The sequence below is a fragment of the Artibeus jamaicensis genome, unplaced genomic scaffold (assembly GCF_021234435.1).
Source record: "Artibeus jamaicensis isolate MK-2021 breed Jamaican fruit bat unplaced genomic scaffold, CSHL_Jam_final contig_311, whole genome shotgun sequence".
Lineage (NCBI taxonomy): Eukaryota > Metazoa > Chordata > Mammalia > Chiroptera > Phyllostomidae > Artibeus > Artibeus jamaicensis.
Window position 1 is genome coordinate 8,460,398 of NW_026521717.1, and position 20,165 is coordinate 8,480,562.

Sequence of the window (20,165 nt, forward strand, 5' to 3'; positions counted from 1 at the left end):
AAGCCACTGTAATCAAAACAGCCTGGTACTGGCATAAAAACTGGCACATAGACCAATGGAACAGAACAGAGAGCCCAGAAATCAACCCAAGTCTCTACAGTCAATTATTATATGACAAAGGGGGCAGTAACATAAAATGGTGTAAAGATAGCCTCTTCAGCAAATGGTGTTGGGAGAACTGGACAGCTACATGCAAAAAAATGAAAGTTGAGCACCAACTTACACCATATACCAAAATAAATTCAAGGTGGATAAAAGACTTAAATACAAGCCGTGACACCATTAAAGTCCTAGAGGAGAACATTGGCAAGAAAATCTCAGATATTTCACGCAGCAACATTTTTATGGATATGTCCCCTAGAGCAAGGAATATAAAGGAAAGAATAAACAAATGGGATCTCATAAAAATAAAAAGCTTCTGCAGGGCTAAAGAAAACAGTATTAAATTAAAAAGACAACCAACTGTATGGGAAAACATATTTGCCAATGATACCTCAGACAAAGTTTTAATCTCCAAAATATACAAAGAACTTACAAGACTCCACTCTAAGAAGACATTTAACCCAATTAAAAAAATGGGAAAAGGACTTGAACAGACACTTCTCCAAAGAGGACATACAGAATATCCAGAGACACATGAAGAGATGCTCAATAGTGTTAGCTATCAGAGAGATGCAAATTAAAACCACAATGAGATACCACTTTACACCAGTCAGGATGGCTATCATAAAAAAAGCAACAAACAACAAACGTTGGAAAGGTTGTGGGGAAAAGGGGACCTTAGTTCACTGTTGGTGGGATTGCAGACTGGTACAACCATTATGGAAAACAGTATGGAATTTTCTCAGAAAAATAAAAATCGACCTGCCTTTTGACCCAGTAATTCCACTGCTAGGATTATACCCCAAGAATCCTAAAACAGCAATGTTAAAGAACCTATGCACCACAATGTTCATAGGAGCACAATTTACAATAGCCAAGAGTAGGAAGCAACCTAGGTGCCCATCAGTAAACGAATGGATCAAAAAATTGTGGTACATATACACAATGGAATTCTATGCTGCAGAGAGAAAGAAGGAGCTACTACCCTTTGCAACAACATGGATGGAACTGGAAAGCATTATGCTGAGTGAAATAGGCCAGGCATTGAAGGACAAATACCATATGATCTCACCTGTGACAGGAAGCTAAACAATAAAACAAACAAGCAAACAGAATAAAAACAAAGACCCTGAAATAGAGAACAAGTGAGCAGCGACCAGAGGGGAGAGAGAAGGGAATTTAAGGGGAAAAATGGGGAGGGATTTTGAGGAACAAGTATGAAAGCCACAGGGATGAGGACTGGGGGTGGGTGATGGGAGAGAGGGGAGAGACAGGGCAGGAGGTAGCTGGCATTGGAGAAGTAGACAAAAAATGTACTTTAAAAATAACTAAATAAAAAATTTTAAAAAGATTCAGAGAGAGATCAGAAAGCTAAAATTAACAACTTGGAAAAATTCACTTCCTATCCTACAGATCTCGCATTATATTTTTTATTTTTTATTTGTATATTTATTTTTTGTTATTTTATTTTTTATTTCTTTTCCTTCCATTTAATTTTCTTTGTATTGTTTGTTTGCTTTCATTGTTTGACAGATATTCTTTGTTCTTCCTTTTGTACTGCATTTCAATGTCCCTTCCATCACTTCACTCGTATTCCAGTACCATACTACTCTTGGACTTTTACTTTTTATTCATTTTATTCAGATCATATATTTCTTGTTGTTCCAATTCCCACAGAGCACCCTTCCCTGGTTTGGTTTATTTCATTATCTTCCTGAGCTTTATTACTTGTGGTTAACTTTATTTTCTTGCAAACTATTATAACTTTCTAGCTCTTACTCTCACTATATTTCAGCAACTAACCTGAAATAATCACTTTGTCTTCTGGAGTCAGCTCACATGCTTTTTCTCCCTCACAAGAGACTTATCTTGGTTATTGCCATACTTCTCTAAAGGCTCTCCTATTTTCTATTTGTTGGTACTTTAAAGCACACAAAATACTCTCTTACTATCTTAATCCATTTCATCTTCACCCAGCCCCTGAACACATAAAAGATGAGGTGGGAGTTGTGAATATCACTAAACCCACTGGAGGAGAGAACCCACCAACAGAGGAGGCACCAATAGGATAATCCCCAAGTGCAACAAGAGTCCACGCAAATGGAAGAAAGGACAACTCTAGAACATCCAGACAAGATCAAAGAGACCACATCAGTGAGCCCCACAGAACTCCTACCATAGACGTTCACCCTACAAAGACAGCTAGTAAAGGAGAACATCAGGATTGCAGAAACAAGCAAAAAGATGCACCTAAAATGGGGCAACAAAGAAAGAACATGAAATCCAAAGAAACAGAAGAGTCCCTAATAAAAGAGCTAAATGAAATCGAGGAGGCAACCAAACTATCAAATATACAATTCAAAAGAATGATTATAAGGATGCTCAAGGAACATAAAGACAACTATATTGAATGGAATGAGAACTACAACAGTATGAGAAAGGAAATAGAAACTATACAAGAACAAGGAAGAAATAGAGAATACAATTTCTGAAATTAAAAAACACACTAGAAGTAATCATAAGAAGGCTGGTTGAAGCAGAGGACTGAGTTAGTGAACTGGAAGACAAGGTAAAAAACACCCAGGTAGAGCAGCACTATGAAAAAGACTAAAAAAAAGAATGAAGATAGCTTAAAACAAATTGCAAGATCACATAGCAACATTAAAATCATAGGAATACCAGAAGGAGAAGAAAACAAGCAAGGGATAGAAACCCTTTTTGAAAAAATAATAACAAAAAACTTTCCAAACTTGGAGAGGAAAAAACACAAAAGTTCAGGAAGCACAGAGGGTCCCAATAAAGATGACATCAATGAATCCAACTTCAACAAACAGCATAATTAAAATGTCAAGTTTTAAAGACAAAGAAAGAATCTTAAAAGCAGCAAGAGAGAAACAAAAAGTGACATACAAATTAGCTTGATAAGGCTAGCAGCTGATTTCTCAACAGATAACTGCAACCCTGGAGAGAATGGCAAGAAATATTCCAAATAATGAAAAGCAAAGGCCTGGAACCAAGACTACTCTACCCAGCAATCCTTTCAATTAAAATGTATGGCCAAAAAAGAGTGTCCCAGGCAAAAGAGGGCTGAAAGAATACACCTCCACCAGTACAGCATTGCAAGGTATGCTTTAAGAAGATGAAGTAAAACAGTTAGAGACAAAGTAACAGAGGTACACAGGGAGTAAAATGCCATTGAATAAGTACCTATCAATAAAAACCTTAAATGTAAATGGATTAAATGTTCCAGTCAAAAGACAAGGGTAGCTGAATGGATAAGAAAACATGATTCACACATATGCTGTCTTCAAGGGACCTACCTCAGAAAAAAAGACCTACACAGACTACAAGTGAAAGGTTGAAAATACCTTTGAATGGAAAAAAAAACACTTACATTCAAAGTAAATGTACAGGAAAAAACAGCCATGGTAGCAATACTGATATCTGACAAAATAGACTTCAAAACAAAGGCCATATGAAAAAAGACCCACAAGGACACTTCATAATACTCCAGGGAAGATCCATCAAAAAGACATGAGCAAATTCATCAAGAAAAAAAGAGAGAGGAACCAAATAAACACAATCAGAAATGAAAGAGGAGAGATTACAATGGATACTACAAAGATACAAAGGGTTGTAAGAAATTACTGTGAAGAACCATATGCCAAGAAATTTGAAAAACTAGGTGAAATGGGAAAATTTCTAGGAAAATATAATCTACCAAAATTGAATAAAGAAGCAGAAAGCCTGTATGGACAGATAACAGCTGATGAAATTGAAGCAGCAATCAAAAACTCCTGACACACAAATGCCCTGGACTGGATGGTTTCACAGAAGAATTTTACAAAACATAAGTAAAAGCTAACCCCTATCCTTCACAGACTATTCCAATGAATCTAAGAAGATGGAAGACTACCAAACTATTTTTATGAGGCCAGCATTATAGGGGACCGGTTTGTCTTGGCCTGGCAAATGTGACTCAGCTCTGTATGGAAAACCTACAGATGCTATGTGGTGGGCAGGAGCCAGATCTTCAAACTGAGTTTTCCCGTGGGAATCAGGCCTAGAAAATACTTACAGACTGTTATGGCTTGCTCTTGCTAGAACTCCTTCACCCTGGTCTAAAACAACAAATGTGTATTGTCTATCTTCAAGGTAATTTCCAAAGCCTGCATGAGTTCTCCCAAGGACAGAGCTAATGAGCTCATTATCATTCCTCTTTGCATGTTATTTTTATTACCTTGATTGTACCTAGAATGTAGACAATAATATTCTATGTGATAGATAATAAATCTTTCTATGATCTAAGACCCCAGGAAAACAATAAAAGCCTGTCTAGGCAAGGGTCAGGGTGCTCCCCTTTTGAGGGAGTGGCCGAGGCACCATAGGCACTCTCCCCTTGAGAGAGTAGTCATGCCTGTTCCCTTTTTCCACACAGAGTTGTCGTCTCCTGTGCATTGATTCTCATCATCAACCACAACAGGAGGACTCTGCTGGCCAGGGTCTGCAACACAGCATCATCCTAATCCTCAAATAAGACAAAGACAGAACAAAGAAAGAAAACTACAGGCCAATATTGCTGATGAACATAGACACTAACATCCTCAACAAAGTCTTGGCAAACTGAATCCAGTAATACATTAAACAGTTCATAAACCTAGATCAGGTGGGATTCATCCTGAAGATGGAAGGATGGCACAATATGCACAAATCAATAAATGTAATACATCACATAAACAAAAGACAAAACATGCCCATATCAATAGATGAAAAAAGACCAAACATTTGATAATTTATAGCACACGCCTATGATAAAAACAGTAAAGTAGGAGTAGAGGGAGCATACCTAAACATAATAAAGGCCATACATGAAAACACTACAGCCAACATCATACTCAATGGAAAACAACTAAATGGTTTCTGAATAAGATCAGGAACAAGACAAGGATGTCCGCTTTCACCACTTCTATTCTACATAGTATTGGAAGTTCTAGCCACAGCAATCAGACAGGAAGAAATAACATGCATTAGAAAGGACAAATTGGAAAGGAGGAAGTAAAAGTGCCATTGTTTGTAGATCACATGATAGCATACATAGAAAACCCTACAGACTACAGAAAAACTACTTGGCCTGATAAATGGATTCGACAAAACAGCGGATACAAAGTCAATATTCAGAAATCGAAGGTGATATACAAATAATGGATTATAATGAACGGAAATCAGGAGAAAAATACCTTTGCTATAGGAATGAGAAAAATAAAGTATCTAGGAATAAACTTAACCAAAGAGGTAAAACACCTGCACTGAGAAACTACACAACATCGAAGAAAGAAATTAAGGAAGACACAAACAAATGGAAACATATTACCATGTTCATGAATTGGAAGAATTAACATCATCAAAATGTCCATACTACCCAAAGCAATTTAAAGATTCAATACAATGCCTATTAAAACACCAATGACATGCTTCACATATATAGAACAAGCATTTCAAAAATTTATATGAAACCATAAATGACCATTTATAGCCAGATGCAGCAATTTTTAGAAAGAAGAACAGAGTATGAGGAATCTCCATATAAAACTATATTATAAGGCTACTATAATTAAAATATTCTGGGAATGGCATAAGAACAGACACATAGATCAATTGGACAGAATAGAGAGCCCAGAAATAAACCCAAGTATTTATGGTAACTTAATATTCCATAAAGAAATATTAATTCTGCCTCCACAAAGGGGGCAGAAGCATAAAATTGAGTAAAAATAACATCTTCAACAAGAATTTATATGGAACCACAAAAAAACCCTGCATAGCAACAGCAATGCTGAAAAAGAACAAACAGAGGAATCACGCTACCTGATATCAAACTATACCATAAGGCCAATTGAAATCAAAACAGCATGGTACTGGCATAAAAACAGACTCATAGATCAATGCAGCTGAATAAACAGAAATAAATCTATACCTTTATAGTCAATTAATATTTGACGGAGGAAGCAACCATATGCAATGAGCTAATGATAGTTTTTTTTTGAATGGTGTTGGAATAATTGGACAGTTATGTACAGAGAAATGGAACAAGACCACACACAATAATAAATTCAAAGTGAATCAAGAAAGTAGAGAGCATTATGCTAAGTGAAATATGCCAGGTGAAAGACAAATACCATATGATCTCACCTATAAGTGGAACTTAACACAATAAAAAGTGAGTAAATTAGAACCAAAATCATGGAAATAAAGAACAAACTGACAGTGACTAGAGGGGATGGGGGAAGGGAGTAATGAGGGAAATAAGGGGAATGTGCAAATCAAGGAATATGAATAGAGGACTCATTGACTGGACAATGGGAAGAGATTGGCCATGGGAGTGGGCTGAGGGGGCAAGGCAGAGCAAGAGGAAAAAAAGATGGGACAACTGTAACTGATCAACAATAAAAAACACATGATACAAAAGGAAAAGAAAAAAATGCTTAAATATTAGACCTGAAACCATAACCATAGAAGAAAACATAGGCAGCAAAATCTCAGACATTGTTTGTAGCAATATTTTATTAAATATATTTCTCCTATCAAGGAAAACAAAAGAAAAAACAAACCAATATGACTACATCAAACTAAAAAAATATTTGCACAGCAAAGGAAGTCATCAACAAAATAAAAACACAACCCACAAAATGGGAGAATATATTATCTGATATATATGATAAAGAGTTAATATCCTAAATTTATAAAGAACTTACAAAAGTCAACATTAAAAACAAACAAACCAATTAAAAAGTGGACTAAGGACCTGAATAGACTGTTCTCTAAAGAAGACATAAAGATTGCCAATAGATATATTAAAATATGTTCAACGTCTCTTATCACCAGAGAAATGCAAATTTAAACCAAAATGAGGTATCAACCCACACCTGTCAAAATGGCTATCATCAATAAATCAAAAAACAGAAGTGCTTGTGAGGATGCTGGGAAAAGGCAACCCTTTTGCACTCTTGATAGGAATGCAGACTGGAGCAGCTGTTGTGGAAAGCAGTATTGAGTTACCTCAAAAAATTGAAAATGGATCTGCTTTTTGACCTAGTGATCCCACTATGGGAGTATACCTGTAGAAACACTAATTCAAAAGAACATTATCTCTTCTATAGTATTATTTACCATGGCCAAGATGGGGAAGCAGCCCAAGCATCAATCAGTAGATGAATAGATAAAACAACATTTACCCAACGGAATACTACTTGGCCATAATAAAAAAAAATAATTTTCCTTTGAGGCAGTATGGATAGACCTAGAGAAAATTATGTTGAGTGAAATAGAAAGTCATAGACATACAAATACAACATGATTTCATTTATATGTCAAATCTAATAAACAAACTGAACAAGGAAAAAGGGGACAGATTCATAGAGGTAGAGCAGGAAGGCAGCTAGTGTGGTGGGGAAAGTGAGGGGAAGACACTGAGCAAAAAAGAAAAAAGGACCCATAGACATGGACAACAGTGAGATGATTGTTAGGGGTAGAGTGGTATAAAGGGACTAAATGACAATGGAAAATAGTACAATAAATATTAAATTTAAAGAAAATTTTATAAATCAGTAGGAATAACCTAATTCTGAATTAAACATAATTCCAAAGTAATGTGCTATTAGAACATTGTAGACTCCAGGTAATCAGTAATATACAGCCATTCTTATAAAAGGAAATAGTAAAAGGATAAAAAAAGTGAAAAACGAAAACTTCATTTATTTTATTATTTTAATTTAACCCATATGCAGAAAGAATAACCAGTTCTACCTCAAAATTTAAAATCTGGATAATGTTCAAGGTTTACAAAATTATTTTAACTTTTAAGAAGGTATAATTTGCCAGTTAGGTTAATGTTTCTATTACTACCTAGAAACTGCAGAAAGTCTTATTTTTCATTCATAACCAAAACTTCTATAACCAAAATGGAGCCATGAGGCTTTTAGGGAGGTGGTAGAATAGGTTTTAAGAAATTTTGTCTGGTATCAGAGTAGAGGATGAATTAGAGAGGAGAAAAACTAGAGTCAGGGAGATAAGTATTAAGAAAAGGAAGTTTCTTGCTGAGGATTTCATTATGCCTAAGCCAAAGTCAAAGGCCAGCAACCACATGCCATAAAATCATGTCCTTTCCACATCTGGTAGTATCAAATCTTCTTACTCCTCCTTTCTGCATGTGCTGATGCAGAAAAAAAGGGGGGATGTGTGTGTCATTGCGTCATTTCTAGGAACAGAGACACCATATGCTTCTAGAGGGCAAATAGTAGGCATCTCATTACCAAATCTTTAGTCTTTGATATAATTGGAATATATAATTGGAATATAATTGGTCTTAGAAAAGGTCTGTTGAGCGAATGATTGAAAATAAGAATGAATATGAATGGGGATAAATCATGCTAGAAGATATAGTTTTTCTTGAACCAAAAGTCAAATGATAATAGACAACTTTAGGTTCCTGGCCATGTATCATTTCCTCTGACAACTTGGCAGTTGAAACAATAAATTATTTCATTTCCTTAAGAAGTGTTATATATAATGAAAACCAGCTATGATTCAAGTAATACATAAAGGAATTTGTGCATTGAGCACCTTATCCAACTTGGGGGAAGGAGTTGTAGACTAAAGGTAACCCACATGAGGCCCACACAGATAGCCATGCAATGGAAAATGTATCAGGATAGGGACCTATGAAAAACATCCTTCCATAACTATAAAAATTATTTATTTTCGAAGATAGCATAAATTTTTAGAAAATAATAAGATGCATGATGTCATTTATATATTCATAAATGTCAGTAGATGAAAAACAAGAGATACAGGTGGGCTGTAGTAATGTATCATTCCCATCCTTAGAAAAAGTATGGAATATCCCCAGCATGGGCAACTATCACAATGTTGAAGAGCACTTGGAGGAGACATGGAACAAAAATTAAGGGATATGAATCATGAGGTCCTGAGTCCAGAGGCTGGTGAATGAACATGAACAAAACTTTTCCCTGAAATTAAAGAAGTGGCCCTCTGATCTATTTTGGGTGGCTGTTACCCAACTGTTAAACACAACTCAGTATTTTTTTGTTGTTGTTGAGATAAAGAATTATTTTATTTATTTTATTTTTACACTTTTTTTGTGATACGAAAGTCAGAAATCTTTTTTTAAATTTTATTTAGTTATTTTTCAAGTACAGCTTTTTGGCTATTTCTCCCATCCCAGCCTCCTCTGACCCATGCTCTCATCAAATCTATGTCTCTCTTTTACACAGAATCTTTCTAAGAGGTACATACAATAGTACAAAGAATAAAACAGTTGAATTCTGCTTCATCTTAAACAATAGAAATGGGAAAAATACTTACGTTCTACAAAGTAAGAGCTAGCATCAATCTTCCAGATGATCTGTCCCTGATGAGAACCATTTACTCCACGATTCTTATAGTCCAGAAAGTTTTCTGACAAGACCTCATCTATATTCCCAAGAAAAGAAAAAAGAAAGTAGAGGAAAATATCAGCAAATAGTATATATAGGGGGAAATAAGAGCAAAGAATATTAATGCCATCTCCAGATAAATGGAGAAAAAATCATATGGAATCAGAATCAGAGAGCTCACAAAGAATCATAGAATAAGTATCTATAGGAACCCTTGGTACAACACTTTCTAAATGCAGGAATCTCTTTCCACTCCTCAATTCTCTTGGTCAATGACCATCTAGCTGGTTCTTCAAAAATTCCAAAAAGAGATATAATTGATTTTATGGTAGTTTATTTTACTTTTGAAAGCACCTATGTGTATGAAATCTCAGTGTGAAATGTTCTCGTAGTGGGAAAAAGATAGCAGCAGTGTAGGTGGAAATCATACTCCCCTTCTCCCTGGTATGAACTGGAATTACAGCTAAAATATAAAACAATCAAGATGAAATCCCACCTGATCACAACCTGAACAGAAATCATGTAACAAAGGATTCACAGAGGCAATCTCAAAACTGGTAAAAAAGGTGGAGGTGCAAAAAGGCCTGGCCCAGCACCCACCTGTGATCACTGAGACCTGGGAGAAACATCTCAGCTGCAAAGGTCCCCCCCTTAGGAGTGTACAATCTCAAGTCCATGCAGGGCTTCCCAGACTGGAGCACCAGAGTCTGGAAGAGACATCCATCCACATAATATCTAGCTGTAAGAATCAGAGGGTATTCTGCCCACTGGGGAGAGAAGGGAGTCCATTAGAAACCCAGGCGCCCTCTTAAAAGGTCCGTGCACAAAATCTCACTTGCCCCCCCCCCGGGTTTCAGCAGAGAGAGAGCACAGATTAGATCCCACTTGAGTTGTGTGAGGACAGACTGGATTATATGGTTCCAGGGAGACAGCTGAAGGGACAACTACCAGGGTGCCTGTGTTATTTCCCTCTCCTATACAGACCACAGAAGACATTTTTTTTCTTTGTTTGAGCACTCCTCTTTATACCACATTGGTCTGAGGGAAAATGTATGGCCCCACCTTCTCAACTGTCTATAGCCTTGTCCTGTCAAGCTCACAAAATGCCTTAGTCTGTGGTATAAACTTTCTTGGAGGTGTATGGGGATAAGCTGGGGGTAGACAAAGATTGAGTTGTATGCCTCTGGGGTGGGTGCCATTTCCCCTCACCCCACAGCATGCCAGGGCAGTAGTGTTATATGCTCTACATGCCAGACCTGAGAGGACTACAGGCCAGAGCATAAGCTTCATGTATCCTGAGCAAAAGAGCAGTGGTTCTCCTCCCCAACACAAACCAGAGCAGTGGTGTCCCATGGCTCACAGTAGCAGTTCCCTGTACCCCAAAGAGAGATCCACTAGACCCACCATGGGACAACGACTAACTCTACCTTACCAAATGCCTGTAACACCAACCTGCTGAGCTTGCTCTCTGCAATACTGCCAATGGGCTGTGGCCAGACTGGGCTGGCAGGGCAAAAGACTCCCCAGGAGATGAAAGCAAACACTGGTAAAAACTCAGTTGTATGGCTCTGGGGTGGGGGCTGTTGCTCTCTGCATGGCCAACTGACACCATATTCCTGGCCAAACCCTTTATTAACATGGCCAAATCTTAGTCTGTTATTCTTTTTGGTGCTGGCCTCAATCTCATGATTCCTTGGGACCCTATCCAACCACAAAGTTTTATGGGTACCCAGCAGATAGTGTCTCACTTTGGCATACCCTTAGACTGTTGATGAATGACCTCAGAACCAGCACTACTGCCAAGTTTGTTTCTGCATAAGTGTAGTAAACATCACTTGCCCCAACCTGGTAACTCATTGGGAACCTACCTCATGCAATTCATGTACTTCCAAAAGCTATTTCAGTGTCAGAACCTAAAAGGAAGCTAAAAGACAAAGGAAAATATTGGGGATCCTTAGGCCAATGGCTGACCTATTCCAGAGCTGGAGCTAGTGTTGGCCTCTACACACCCAGGTCCAATTAAGGCAGTCACAAACTATGGATAACTTTGTAGCTCCAAACGGGTAGTCTAGAAACAGTCAAACGCCTCACCAGATATTCCCATGCACAGGAGTCTCTCTCAAGAGGCCACAGAATCAACACACTTAACAGCAAGATTCAGAATGCATGAGTACTACCCAATTAGCTCTATAAGTGGCATAGCTAAAGGCATATCTCATTGGTTATCACATGCTGTTGGGGTAAATTCAACTTTATGAAGTAAGCAACCACATTCATTGTTATGGAAAGCAAAAGGGGCAACATCACCACAGATGAGTCAAAAACAATCAAGACTCAAATACAACAGAACTCACATAACCCATACAAGGGACATCCTGGAGTACCTAGATCAGGTTACCAGGAAGACAGATCTACTTAGCTATGAGACAGCTACTACAGAAGGTCACCAAACTAAGATTAGGAGGCATTGGCAATATATCTCATAATAGAAACAAATAAAGAGAGGCAACAAAATAAGAAGACAAAGAAATATGTCCCAGAGGGGATGCTGGGAAGATGGCGATGGAGTAGAACAAAGCTGATGCTAGTTCCTGTATTAATGGGTGAAAATCCTGGCAGATCTATAGAGAAACAGCACAATACACTATCAGTTACCCAGCATTTATGAAATTAAAAGAACAGAGATTGTGACAGATGCTGAAACACCAGACAACAGCAGAGTCAGCTACTGAAGCTGGGACACACACGGCCCCTGTGCTGTAGCCAGAGCAACAGGCCTGAGAGATGGGGACTCAGGTACAGGAGCCGGACACTCCAAGCCCCTGTGACAGTCCTGGGTGGCAGCAGAGGAGTCAGCTACAAGAGACGGGACATTCTTGGCCCCTGTGCCACTGCCATAGTAACGGTGGGGGTACTTGAGGAGGCGGCTACTAGAACCGGGACATTCAGCAGTGGTAGGCGACCAACGAAGGGGCCAGCCCGAGGACTAGCGTGAGAGTAGGTAGAGACGAAGAAATCAAGAAACTTCAAAAAGTCTGCACCATTGAACTTCACAAGGACCATACCACAGAAGTTTAAACCATAAAACCAGGGTTTCAGAACAGATCAATTTTCGAAGCAGAGACTAACAAAAAAAGTCTCAAACAATGGGAAGACAAAGAAACAATCCCCAAATGAAAGAAAAAGAAGAAACTTTAGAAAGAATGAGAGGTGAAATAGAGGCTAATCAACTATCAGATAGTGAATTCAAAGCACTGGTTATTACGAAGTTCAAAGAGCTCACAGTGAACTACCAGAAACTACAGGGGAACTACAATGATCTCTCTGGAAACTACAGCAACATGAAAAAGGAAATGGAAACTGTCAGCAAGGGACAAGAGGAAATGAAGAATACAATTTCCAAATTGAAGAACACAGTAGAAAGTTCCAAAAGTAGGATAGATGAAGCAGAGGATAGGATTAGTGAGTTGGAGGACAAGGTAGAAAGCATCTCACAGAAAGAGCAAGAAAATAAAAAGAGGCTCAGAAAGAATGAAGAGGTATTAAGAGAAATGCAAGACAATATGAAACATAATAATATCCGAATGATAGGAATACCAGAAGGAGAAGAAGAACAAGGGATAGAAAACATATTTGAAAGAGTAATGAGAGAAAATTTCCCTAATTTGATAAGAGAAAAAGTGACACAAATCCAGGAATCACAGAGTCCCTATCAAGAGGAACCCAATGAGACCCACTTCAAGACACATCATCATCAAAATGGCAAAATTCCAAGACAAAGAGAGAATCTTAAAGGCAGCAAGGGAGAAAAAAGAAATAACATACAAGGGAGCCCCAATAAGGTTAGCTACTGACTTCTCAATGGAAACACTCCAAGCAAGAAGAGAATGGCAAGAAACATTCCAAGTAATGAGAACCAGAGGCCTACAACCAAGGCTACTTTACCCAACAAGGCTCTCAATCAAGATAGATGGCCAAATAAAGAACTTTGAAGACAAAAGAAGCCTAAAAGAATATAGTGCCACCAAGCCAGCTCTACAAGAAATACTAAAAGGACTGCTTTAAGGGAGGGAAGGATAAGAGGGAGACAGAGAGGAACACAGGTACAAAAATGACAATGAATAAGTACCTATCAATAATAACCTTAAACGTAAATGGATTAAATTCTCTAATCAAAAGACACAGAATAGCTCAATGGATAAGAAAGCATGACCCACACATATGCTGCCTACAACAGACCCACCTCAGGACAAAAGACCATCACAGACTAAAAGTGAAAGGCTGGAAACAAGTTTTCCAAGCAAACGGACAAGAAAAAAAAGCTGGGATAGCAATTCTCATATCGGACAAAATAGACTTCAAAAAAAGAGCCATAAAGAGAGACCGAGAAGGTCACTTCACTATACTCAAGGGAAGAATCCACCAAGAAGACATTAACATTGTAAACATATATGCACCAAACATAGGGACACCCAAATATATAAGGAAAATCTTAGAGGACTTCAAGAAAGATATTGACAGCAACACAATTATAGTAGGGCATTTTAACAACCCACTATCAAAAATGGACACATCTTCCAAACAAATTATCAACAAAGATATTGTGATATTAAAAAACACCCTAGATGAAATGGACTTAACTGATATATAGAGAGCCCTTCATCCCAAAGAAGCTAAATACACATTCTTTTCTTTTTTTTTTAAATTTTTTTATTGATTATGCTGTTACAGTTGTTCTATTCCCCCTTTCATTCCCCTCCATCCTACCCCCCATCCACACCCTTACCACCCCTGTAGTTTATGACCATGTGTCTCAAGTCCTTTAGATTCTATATTTCCCATGCTATTCTTGCCCCCCCATCTATTTTCTATCTACTGTCTATGCTACTTATTTTCTGTACCTTCTCCCCCCTTCTCCTCCTCCTACTCCCCTGTTGCTAACCCTCCTTGAGATCTTCATTTCTATGTTTCCACTCCTGATCTAGCTGTCCTTTTAGTTTGCTTTTGTTTTAGGTGTGGTTGTTAATAACTGTGAGTTTGTTGTCCTTTCACTGTTCATGTTTCTTTAACTTCTTTTTCTTCGATAAGTCCCTTTCACATTTCATATAATAAATGAAATTTATTTATTTCATTTTGGTGATGATGAACTCCTTGAATTTGATCTTATCTGAGAAGCACTTTATCTGTCCTTCCATTCTAAATGAAAGTTTTGCTGGATAGAGCAATCTTGGTTGTAGGTCTTTGGATTTCATGACTTGGAATACCTCTTTCCAGCCCCTTCTTGCCTGTAAGGTCTCTTTTGAGAAATCTGCTGACAGTCTGATGGGGACTCATTTGTAGGTGCCTGTCCCCTTAGCTCTTGCTGCTTCTAGGATTCTCTCCTTCATTTTAATTTTGGCTAATATAATTATGATGTGCCTTGGTGTGTTCCTTCTTGGGTCCAACTTCTTTGGGACTCTTTGAGCTTCCTGCATTTCCTGGAAGTCTACTTCCTTTGCCAGATTGGGAAAATTCTCCTTTATTATTTGTTCAAATAAGTTTTCCACTGGTGGCTGTGCCTTTCCCCCTTCTGGTACCCCTATAATTCGGATGTTGGAGCATTTCAAGATGTCCTGGAGGTTCCTACAACTCTCCTCACTTTTTTGAATTCTTGTTTCTTCATCCTTTTCTCTGTGGTCATTTTTTTTCCTCCTTCTGGTCCACTCCATTGATTTGAGTCCCAGTTTCCTTTTCATTGCTATTGGTGTCCTGTGCAATTCCATTCATTTCAATTAGTTTTGCCTTCATATATTTGTAATTTGTGGCTATAATCAACCAGTTATGTGAGGATCCTGATGACCAGTGTTTTAAAATGTGCGTCTGAGAGTTTTGCTATTTCTTCATCGCTAGATCTATTGGCTGTGGGGCTTTGAGATCTTCTTGCGCTATTTTTGGTCTCTTCGTGCCCTTTAAGTGTGAGGAGCGGAGCCCTGGACTCCCAGGTCGCTGGGTTGTGACGCTGTATGTGGGGGCATGGTCAGAGTGGGAAATGGCGACCCCCTCTGCTATTTCTCACAGCTGGGTGAGGAGCAGTGCCTTAGGTGGTTCGCCTGGGCTGGGCCACTCAGATTTGCTGGGTTATGATGCTGTATGTGGAGGTGGGGTCAGAGCAGGGTAATAGCGGCCCCCTCCACTGCCGCTTTCCACGGGGACCCGTCGCCCACTCCTTCACCTGTCCACCCGCGCAAAAATGGGCAACCAGAATCAACATGCAGCACCGCTCCCCCCGCTGTCTTCCCCGTGGTCGCTCTCCTGGTCGCTCACTCTGTCGCTCACTAGGTCCAACCCTGCGCCTGGATTCCGCGCGTCTGGATTCCGCATGCCTGAGTCCGTCTGACCCAGTTTTCCTGTGCAACCCCACTTCACCAGCCGCTGGTTTCGCCCCTTACCAGTCAGGCTGAAGAATTTGTTGTTAACGGACTTCCGTAAAGTTCAATTTTCTGTGTTCTGGCTGTGTTTTCTGTTGCTAATATTTAGTTTTCTCTGAACTTGGTTGTGTGAAAAGGGACAGCAAATCCACCTATGCCTTTATCTTGGTGGAAGTCTCCACATTCTTTTCAAATGCACATGGAACATTCTCAGAGATGGACCACATGATAGGACACAAACGAGTCTCAAAAAATTCTAGAAAATTGAAATCATACCAAGCATCTTCTCTGACCACAAGGGACTGAAATTGGAAACCAAACCCCCCCCCAAAAAAAAACCCAAAGCACCAAAAATCATGGAGACTGAATGTTGTGCTATTAAACAACGAATGGGTCAAGAATGAAATTAGGGAAGAAATCAAAACGTTTCTGGAAACAAATGAAAATGATCTCACAACAACCCAAAACATATGGGAAATACCCAAGGCAGTCCTGAGAAGGAAGTTTATAGCAATACAGGCCTACCTAAAGAAGATAGAAACATTTCAAACAAACAACTTAACCCTATGCCTGAAAGAACCCGAGGAAGAACAAGAAAGACAGCCCAGAGCAAGCAGAAGGAAGGAAAAAAAACAAGATTAGAGCAGGATTAAATGACAGAGAAACAAAAAGCACAATTCTAAGGATCAATGAATCAAGGAGTTGGTTCTTTGAGAAGACAAAAAAAAATAGAAAGCCTTTAAGTAGGCTCATCAAGAAAAGAAGAGAGAGGACACAAATAAACACAATCAGAAATGAAAGAGGAGAGATTACAACTCATACCACAAAAATAGAAGAGATGGTAAGAAATTACTATGAAGAACTGTATGCCAAGAAATTTGAAAACATAGGGGAAATGGACACGTTTCTAGAGAAATACAATCTTCCAAAACTCAGTGAAAAAGAAGCAGAAAATCTAAATACACCAATAACAGCAAAAGAAATTAAAGCAATAATCAAAAAACTTCCATCACACAAAAGCCCTGGACCAGATGGGTTCACAGGAGAATTCTACAAAGCATTTAAGGAAGAGGTAATCCCTATTCTCCACAGACTATTCAAAAAATCCAGAAGGATGGAAAACTGCCAAATTCTTTTTATGAAGCCAGCATCATCTTAATTCCAAAACCAGATAGAGGCACAACAAAGTAAGAAAACTTCAGGCCAATATCGCTGATAAACATAGATGCTAAAATCCTCAACAAAATATTGGCAAATCGCATCCAACAATATATCGAAAAGATCATACACCAAGACCAAGTGGGATTCATCCCAGGTATGCAAGGATGGTTCAATATTCGCAAATCAGTAAATATAATACATCACGTAAAAAAAAGCAAACACAAAAACCACATGATCATAGCAATAGATGCAGAAAAAGCTTTCAATAAGGTACAACACCCATTTATGATAAACACACTCAGCAAAGTGGTAATACAGGGAGCATTTCTCAAAATAATAAAGGCCATATATGAGAGAGCTAAAGCCAATATCATACTCAATGGGAAAACACTAAAACCTTTTCCACTAAGATCAGGAACAAGACAAGGATGTCCACTTTCACCAATTCTATTCAATATAGCATTAGAAGTTTTACAATTGCGGTTTGATTCCCAGTCAGGGCATATGTTGGGGTTGCAGGCAGGTTCCCTGCAGGCCAATTCCCAGAAGGGGACCCATGAAAGGCAACCATACATTGATGTTTCTCTCCCTCTCTCCTTCCCTTCTTCTCTCAAGATAAAGTAAATAAAATCTTAAAAAAAAGAAGTTTTAGCCACAGTGATCAGGCAAGAAAAGAAATAAAAGGCATCTAAATAGGAAAGGGGAAGCAAAACTGTCACTGTTTGCAGATGACATGATAGTGTACATGGAAAATCCTACAGACTCTACCCAAAAGCTGCTCAAACTAATTAATGAATTTGGCAAAACAGCCGGTTACAAAGTGAATATCCAGAAATCAAAGGCATTTTTGTATACCAACAATGAATCAGCAGAGGCAGAAAACAAGGAAAAAATCCCTTTCGATATAGCAAAAAGAAAAAATAAAATATCTGGGAATAAACCCAACTAAGGAGGTAAAAAAAAAAAAACTGTATGCAGAAAACCACACAGCCCTGAAGAAAGATATCAGGAAAGAAACAAACAAGTAGAAACATATACCTTGTTCATGGATTGGAGGAATTAACATCATGAAAATGTCCATGCCCCCAAAGCAATATACACATTCAAAAGTACCAATGGCATATTTCACAGACATAGAACAAACACTTCAAAAATTTATATGGAACCATAAATGACCCTGAATAGCAGCTGCACTGTTGAGAAAGAAGAACAAAGTAAAAGGGATCACAATACCTGAAATCAAATGTATTACAAGGCCACTGTAATCAAAACAGCCTGGTACTGGCATAAAAACAGGCACATAGACCAATGGAACAGAACAGAGAGCCCAGAAATCAACCCAACTCTCTACAGTCAATTAATATTCGACAAAGGGGGCAGTAACATAAAATGGAGTAAAGATAGCCTCTTCAACAAATGGTGTTGGGAGAACTGGACAGCTACGTGCAAAAAAAAATGAAACTTGAGCACAGACTTACACCATACACCAAAATAAATTCAAGGTGGATAAAAGACTTAAATGTAAGTTGTGACACCATTAAAGTCCTAGAGGAGAACATTGGCAAGAAAATCTCAGGTATTTCACGCAGCAACTTCTTTACTGATATGTTTCCTAGAGCAAGGAATGTAAAGGAAAGAATAAACAAATGGGATCTCATGAAAATAAAAAGCTTCTGCGTGGCTAAAAAAAACAGTATTAAATTAGCAAGACAACCAACTGTATGGGAAAACATATTTGCCAATGATACCTCAGACTAAGGTTTAATCTCCAAAATATACAAAGAACTTACATGACTCCACTCTAAGAAGACACCCAACCCAATTAAAAAATGGGAAAATGACTTGAACAAACACTTCTCCAAGGAGGACATACAGAACATTCAGAGACACATGAAGAGATGCTCAATATCGTTAGCTATCAGAGAGATGCAAATTAAAACCACAATGAGATACCACTTTACACCAGTCAGGATGGCTATCATAAACAAAGCAACAAACAACAAATGTTGGAGAGGCTGTGGGGAAAAGGGGTCCTTAGTTCACTGTTGGTGGGCTTGCAGACTGGTACAACCATTATGGAAAACAGTATGGAATTTTCTCAGAAAAATAAAAATCGACCTGCCTTTTGACCCAGCAATTCCACTGCTGGGATTATATCCTAAGAATGCTAAAACATCAATATCAAAGAACCTATGCGCCACAATGTTCATAGCAGCACAATTTACAATAGCCAAGAGTAGGAAGCAACCTAGGTGCCCATCAGTAAACAAATGGATCCAAAAATTGTGGTACATATACACAATCTAATTCTATGCTGCAGAGAGAAAGAAGGAGCTACTACCATTTGCAACAACATGGATGGAACTGGAAAGCATTATGCTGAGTGAAATAGGCCAGGTGCTGAAAGACAAACACCATATGATCTCACCTGTGACAGGAAGCTAAACAACAAAACAAACAAGGAAGCAGAAAAAAAAAACAACAAAGACACTGAAATAGAGAACAAAGGGACAGTGACCAGAGGGGAGAGGGAAGGGAAGTTAAGGCGAAAAAGGGGGAGGGATTTGGAGGAACAAATAGGAAGGACACAGGGACTAGAACTAAGGGGGGTGGAAATGGGAGGGAGGTGGGGAGCAAGAGGCGGGGGAGCCTGGAACGGGAGAAATAGGCAAAAAAAACTGTACTTGAAAAATAACTAAACAAAATTAATAAAAAAAACTATAAGAAAATTCAAACAACTGTCAAAAACCAGTATGGAAGTTAGAATAGTTATTCTAACTGTTAGAATAGTTGTTACTAAGATGGCGGTAGACTAGGACGGAGCAGATACCAGTTCCTAGTGCAAAAGGGAGAGAAACCTATCTGATTGGAGGAGGTGAGGCCAGCAAGCCAGCAGTTGCCAAGCATATATGAAAATAAGAGACCAGAGACCTCATCGGTCACGGAGGAACCAGACGGTAGGGAGACAGCAGCTGTACAGTAGTCTCTAGGAAGGAGCAGGGAGAAACAGCCGGTGCAGGGTAGGGGAACCAGCGCCCAGTGG

General features: G+C 38.6%; 1 protein-coding gene across 1 annotated transcript in view; it reads right to left on the minus strand.

The window, feature by feature from the left end:
- HECW1 (HECT, C2 and WW domain containing E3 ubiquitin protein ligase 1) overlaps positions 1–20,165 on the minus strand; it is a 675,231-nt gene that overhangs the window by 598,073 nt on the left and 56,993 nt on the right. Inside the window, exon 3 of the mRNA XM_053662971.1 lies at positions 9,484–9,591. Within this exon, the coding sequence (XP_053518946.1) occupies positions 9,484–9,591 (108 nt within the window). The remainder of the gene's footprint in view (positions 1–9,483; positions 9,592–20,165) is intronic.